Raw genomic sequence first — 6,579 nt, forward strand, 5'->3', positions numbered from 1 at the left:
CTCTTCGCGGCGTTCGCGGTGCCGAGCCACGTGCCCGGTCCGGGGAGCCGCGTGCTGGGTTTTCTCGGTCTGTTCCACACTCGGTCTGAACCCCCCCAGAGGAGGGGGTGGGTTAGAGCAGCCGGTGAGCCCCGAGAAGCTGGACTGGCCCTTGGGGTCTCCGAGCCCCGAGGGGCAGCCCCGGGGCTGTGCGCCGGGGTCCGGGCGGACAGGGGGGGCACCAGGGCATCACCCCCGTGCGCCGTGGTGACCGACCGCTGTGCTGTGCGCATGGAAGCAGACCTTCCCACTGGCCCCTGGCTTCTGTCCCCACAGAGGCCACTCCCCAGAATGGTACAATAAAGGCTTCGGGCACCTGTGCGCGGCGGAAGTGGCCAGGATCAGGAACTCTTTCCAGCCGCTCAGCGCGGCGGAGGGCCCGGAAACGAAGATCTGAGTCCGCCCCGGGGGGCCCTGGAACTCAGGGAAGAGGAAGCGACAGCGACCCCTTGCGGGAGAGAGAAGGGTCGACGCCCACCCACCGGAGACACCGCCGCCGAGCGGTCGGTCGGAGTGCGCACGCTGCGGGAGCCCGTGCGCGCCCGCCTGCCCGCCCAGCCTTCCTGGAGACGGCTATGTCATTACTAATATAATATTTTTAAAAATTAAAGCATTTATCTATGTTACTTAAAATTAAATGGATTTTCTCCCTGTGCATTGCCTAATTTGCTATTTATAGGCTTCTAAGAAGCATATCCTTAACTGTAAATAAATGTATGTATAGCCTATGTACAGGTGTGTATATCTCTCTTCTGCTGTATAATATGTAAAGGATCGATTTTATATAGAGTTGCATATTTTGAAACGCATCTGACTTGGTGAGTCCCTTCCTTACCTGGTTCTTTCCGAGGGGCTCTGGGCCCATCCCCCACCCCCATCCTGTAAACTGTGCAGGAGCTGCTGCTAACACCGAGGTGTGACCCTGTGGCTGTCAGCTGTCAGCTGTCAGCTGTCGGCTGTCGTCTGCCCTGACGTTCAACCAAAGATGAGCTAACCAAAGGAAAACAACAGGCAAAGGTTCTCCTGTGTCCACAGGTTGTTTCTGTTATTCGAAAGCTGAGCAGGAAGTGGTGGATAAAGCGAGGGAAAGAACAGTTACTTCTTTGAAGGCAACGTGGTGGGGGGTGGGGAGTCCCCACCAAGCTAAAGCTGGATTCCCAGGTGCTCCTGGCCCTGGCCAGGTGCAGGTTCGGTCAAGTGCCGGGAAGCCCCACCCCGCCCCTTAGGGCAAACTGGAGACACCTGGGCCCAGTCTCAGCCAAAGGGAGGCCCTGTGCTGTGTCACGTTCCCACAGACACATTTCGTGATGTCCTTCAATGTCCTTCTGTTTGACCAGTGGCCTGTTCGGTCGCAGTTCATCGGCATTTTCTTACCCGTGTATTGCACTGAGTTTAACTCTGGACACCAGCCCCCAAAGGGGGCTGACGGTGGTTTAAGAGTCCTGAGCATTCCGGCTGCAGGGGACTCTTACTTTGTTATGTGTGATGCCCTAAAGGTAGAATTGGTTCAAGTTTTGTCACCTGAAAGACAGGGTTCGAAACTCACATAAGACCCAAACTATGCTCGTGCATTCATTTTAGAAAACGTAGGCAGGTTTGCTCCATGCACGTTCCTTCATTAGCCAGCCAGGCCACCAAGGCAGCGGCCCAACCTTATTTATTAAGCTATAGACTAAGCAAATCGAGGCTCCTTAACCGATTGCTAATGGATTTAAATTGCTCTTTATTGTAATTCAACAGTTACAGAGACCAAGGTAATTTATTGTGTTTGGTTTCAGGGAGATAGATTTCTAAATAGAGATTGGTATCATAACTCAGCAGCTGGGGTCAGAGGGGAAAGAAACTCAAATGTCTTCCCTTTTTTTATATTGTATGCCTTTCTGTAATGTTTTCTCTTATCAGCATTGTGCAATCATTTTACTGAGAGGAATAAAAACGTTATATATGAGCTCTGTATGGTGCAAGGACAATCAGACTGTTTGCATGGTGACCTAAGAACGTGTCATTTCCCTGCCCGCCCGAGAAGGTGGCGGCCAAGCCGTAATCTTCCCTTCGGGCAGTGCTCCGTGAGCAAGATACAGTCACCTCTGCCATCCATCTGCAATCTAGCCATGCGGGCCGGGCGACTTGAAAGGGCATAGACAAGGCCGGTGGTGAAGTTGAACTTGGCTTACCACGGGCTCTACCCCAGAGATGGGGCCCTACCTGGTTGGAAACCGTGCGGGGCGCCCAGGGACAAGGGATATCGTGTCACCAAATTTAGCGAGCACGCAGCTCACCTGGGGATGTCCTTCCAAGGCAGACTCTGACCCAGACAGTGCGGGAGGGCCAGAGCATCTGCATTTCTAACAGGCCCAAGGACCTGCGAGAAGCAAGGACCTAGAGTATCCTTAACACAGAATAAAAACAGATCTGATTCTCTTTCTGGCTCCCCTTCTCTTCAAATTGCCTGACTTTTCAAAATTTTTACTCACGTGTTAATGACCCCACTTCCGCCTGACAGCCCCAGGCCTCGGAAAAGAAAAGGAAAAGGAGGGGAAGCCGTGTGGAGCTGCTGGCCAGGTAGCATGGTATTTTTTCCGTCATCGCTCCTTCGCCAGTGGAAAGAAAATACGATCTTGCATTTAACTATTCTATTTATACCTCATGTATATTTTTACCTCAAGTGTCGGTATCAATCATCAATTGTAAATAAAGAATTGCTGAGGCAAGGAAATTTATATACATTAAACATTTCCTATTTTCTATACAGTGCACCTCGCTTTGCGTGCTCCGTCCTGCACGTAGACAGCCGGCTGCATGAGGAAGTTTTCTGTCCGAGACCGCTGTCTAGGAGCGTGACCCCTGGTCCTGTACTTGACCTCTGTCGGTCCCAACTTCAAGTGCATCGTTAGCAACAGGCACCCACTCGCAGTCTGGCTGCCTGAACCTACATCTAAGGCGTTCGGGTCACGGGGAGGGATTTGTTTTGCCTTTGACCGTGCTTAGGTCTGGTCACACAGACACGTGTGCGGTAGTTTCACCGAAGAGTTCGTGGACTGTGGCTGCGTCTCACCGTCACTGAGTGGACGTGAAACTGGGACTTGACGGAGTGACACCAAGTGGCTGCAGCACTTGAGCGGGAGGAGGAGCCAGTGCGACTCCTGAGCCTCTTGCCTCCCGTGGCACGTGTCCTGGGCACCAGGGCGGCCCCTCACTGAGCAAGGAGGAGCTCCTACGTCTCAGCCACCAGCTGCGAAAAAGGGACATCAGGAGCAAGGGTCGTCTGCCCCACGCGGGCAGACACCATCTGCACCCCTCGCTCTGCTCACCCCCACCCCACCCCTTCTCCACCTCCTGCAAGTTCCTCTTCCCTAGGCAAAGGGAAAACGCCAGCTTTGCCACTTCCGTGTGAGAGAAGTCACGTGGAAGGTTGTTCTAGTGCTCACAGGCTTCACACGTGGTCCCAGGACCCTCAATCCTGCGAATTCGAACTTGACCGTGAGTGTACGCCATGAAATTCCCAGCATGGAACTGTTCTACATCCTTTGATATTTGGCCACAGGAAAACGGACATAGGACTGTTTCCGGGGATAGAACATGAAGGGATAAGTGAGACGGCAGCCAAGAGGCCAACACGCTGGCACAAAGCCAAACGCATGTGCAAGGCCACGGGGGAGACCCCAGAGACAAACTCCAGATCAGCGGGACAGGCCCCCACTCCCGCACCAAGGCCCAGGGCTTGTCACAGGAAGCAGGCTGGCCTTGGGGGTGAGAGAGCTCTGACCCTGGACCCCACACTCCCCCCACCCCGGGGGGGAGGTCTCATTCGCACAGGCACAGCTGCCACTTTGCCTCCTGCCTCCGCTGGCTGGCAGGGCCAGGACCTGGAACCCTGGCTAAGCTGAGGGTGGTCTGCACCATGAAGGGCAGCGGGATGGCGGTGGGTCCCCCCATTGGGAGGCTGGTGGAACAGTCCAGGTGGAACGTATTTGTGGGGAAAGACGTGCAGAGGTTTTTAAAGCCACTGCTGAGCTAGAATTATTAAAATGTGTATTAGCGGATAGTGAGAGAGTGGAGAAACGGAATTAGCTTGTGATGACTCTGCATTTTCTAGCATAAAAAAAAATGTGTGTGTGGTGAGTCCTGTAACTAACTGATGGAGGGAAAAAGAAGGAGGGGGAGCAGGCTTCGGGTGGGCAGCAGGGCAGGGAGGGAACCAGGGTGAGCAGGGCGATGATCGCTTGAACTTAATCGTGTGCCAGCTGAGAACCAGCAGCTGGTGATGCCTGGCGGCCGCTGGGACACACAGGGCTGAAACTCCAGAGAGCGACCAGTGACCACAGCTGGCAGTGTGTTAATCTGCTTCACCTGTGTCGTTCCTGCCTCTTCTGACCTTACGCTTGATGTTCCAGTGACACCAAACCCCTGTCACAGCTCTGTGGCTTTGCACTGACCGAGTCTCCAGCTTGTTGGTCACATGATCACCTATTTCTTCCTCCCTATGGGGCACTATTTCCTCTGTGGGCTTTCCTGACCACACCTCTCAAATACACCTGTTTCTTTACATACTCCTCTCACTGCATGAATCAGCTTCCGCCCTGGGAGTGCAGGGGCCGAGGCGGGCAGGGGTGGAACAGGGGACCCTGAGCCACTGCAGCTGTGACCCGGCAGCATCCTGATTTCCGAGCCGTGACACCTGGCAGTGATTGCCGCTGCGGTGGTCCCCCCCTCCCCCGCCCCCACCGAGCGGGCAATCAGGGAAGATTGCGGGAAGTTGCACGTGTAGGAGCTCCAGTGAAAGCCCTATAAAGCCTGGAACCGTTCATCAGAAGGGAGCCATTCCCTGGTCAGAGACAGCCCGCGCCCGTCTCCTGGGGTGACGGAGCTGAGAGACCAAGGCGGAAGCTACTCTCCCTCTGGTTCCTGGGAGAAATGAGGGTTTTGAGAGTAGGGGTGATTTTGACTCTCAAACTTGTAGGATGTGTTCCCTTTGGAATGAAATATTTGAGTGTAACTTTGGTTATGCCTGCCTTTCTGCATAGAGTTCTTAATTGGCAAAATGCAATCCCTGACACTTCCTGTGTGATGAGAGTCCCTATTCCTTTTTTTTCTTCTTCTCTTCGCTCCTGATGGCTAGGCCGAGGGCTGGGAGCAGAGAAAGAATTGACTTGGAACTTCTGAGATGCTCCCTGACCTACTACAAGGGTATGCTTTCTCCTCCCCAGCTGGATTGCGTTTTTTCTCTTTTTGCCTGACCCCCTCAGCTGCAGGAAGGTACAGGGCCAGCTCAGGATTTGGTCTCTCGCCTTCAGTGGTTCCCTATTGCCCTGGATGGTTGGAGGGTCAGCATTGGCTTGGGTGGGTGTTCAGGGCTTTTGGCTTCCTCCTGTTTCTCAGAGGATTTGTCCGTTAGGATGCTTGTGTCTGTTTGGGTGGTCCGTTCAGTTCCCTGTGCACGACCACCAGGAGCCTGGACCCCGTCTCCATCGGCAACAAAAGCTCCTGACGACTCCAAGGCCACTCACTCCCAAGCCCAAGTCACCAGTGGTCCTAACTGACATGCACCAGCTCTGAGGGGGAGGGGAATTCACCTTGGCAGGAGATCCACCTGCGTCTGCGCCCTGAGGGCGTGGCTCGACCCAGTGACCCAGGGGATGACCACACAAAGGACACACACCCATTCCTTCCCGAAATCTGGTCTACACCACGTGGTTTCTGACCAGCAACGCGGAAAGGCCAGCCGGCCGGCAGCCAGCCCCTCAGGGGAGCTTCCTCCAGGACCTTCCCGCAGCTGTGCGGCCTCGAGGCTGGGCAGGTCTCTAGCTGGCACCGCCCTGCAGTAGACCAGTTTCCGTCTCCATGGAGATCAGCCGCCCCACCTGCAGAAAAGCCGATTGATTGCATTTTCATATGAATGAGTTTCAGCGAGCTAAAGCATTGTGGATTTGCATAAGTGAGCCTTTTATCTCGTTCTTTAGACTCCAGCTTTGTCTCAGCTGAGGAGGATCTCAGGCCTCAGCAGGTAGGTGGGAGCAATTTTCAGACTAAGGAAGAGCCTGAAATCACACCGCCACCCAGCGAAGCCTGACCCTGAAGGAAGGTCGCCCGCTCTTGTGCTAGGGTGATGGGGTGGCCGGGGGCTGCTCCCCCGCCCAGCCCTGCTCCTCTGGGCAGCTCCTGTCCTGGCCGGTCCGGGAACGGGTGCTCCTCTCGGCAGCCTCCCCCCACCTGACCCTCTCATCACCCCTTTCCCCCCTGCAAAGCAGTCCAAACCTCATCCTGTCATCTCTGAGAATCTCCAGTGCGTTTGGTTGTCCATCAAGCATCTTCTGAAGACCTCCCCAAGACGGTTTTGTCAAGAGAGTTTGCCTGAGGAGCACACAAGGAACCACCCCCGAGGGGAAGGGGGGCCATGGGAATCCTACCTTTCCCAGCGCTGGTGGGACGGCAGGAGCCCGATTCCCACGCGCCCCACGTGGACAAGCGTTGACGTCCAGTGAGGGGCTCCAAACCGGGGAGCACTGGGGAAAAATAAGACAGCAGATTTGGGGGGAACTG

General features: G+C 55.0%; 1 protein-coding gene across 6 annotated transcripts in view; it reads left to right on the forward strand.

The window, feature by feature from the left end:
- The window catches only part of STARD13 (StAR related lipid transfer domain containing 13), a 225,446-nt gene extending 224,598 nt beyond the window's left edge, over positions 1-848 (forward strand). For 4 of the 6 annotated variants that reach the window (XM_036011194.1, XM_036011195.1, XM_036011193.1 and 1 more), the window contains exon 14: positions 316-848. In XM_036011194.1, coding sequence (XP_035867087.1) covers positions 316-436 — 121 coding nt within the window. In that variant the 3' untranslated portion in view covers positions 437-848. The remainder of the gene's footprint in view (positions 1-315) is intronic. The other 2 variants (XM_036011197.1, XM_028526475.2) reach the window with 1 other exon arrangement.
- The last annotated feature ends 5,731 nt before the right edge of the window (positions 849-6,579 follow it).

This window comes from Phyllostomus discolor, chromosome 11, assembly GCF_004126475.2.
Source record: "Phyllostomus discolor isolate MPI-MPIP mPhyDis1 chromosome 11, mPhyDis1.pri.v3, whole genome shotgun sequence".
Lineage (NCBI taxonomy): Eukaryota > Metazoa > Chordata > Mammalia > Chiroptera > Phyllostomidae > Phyllostomus > Phyllostomus discolor.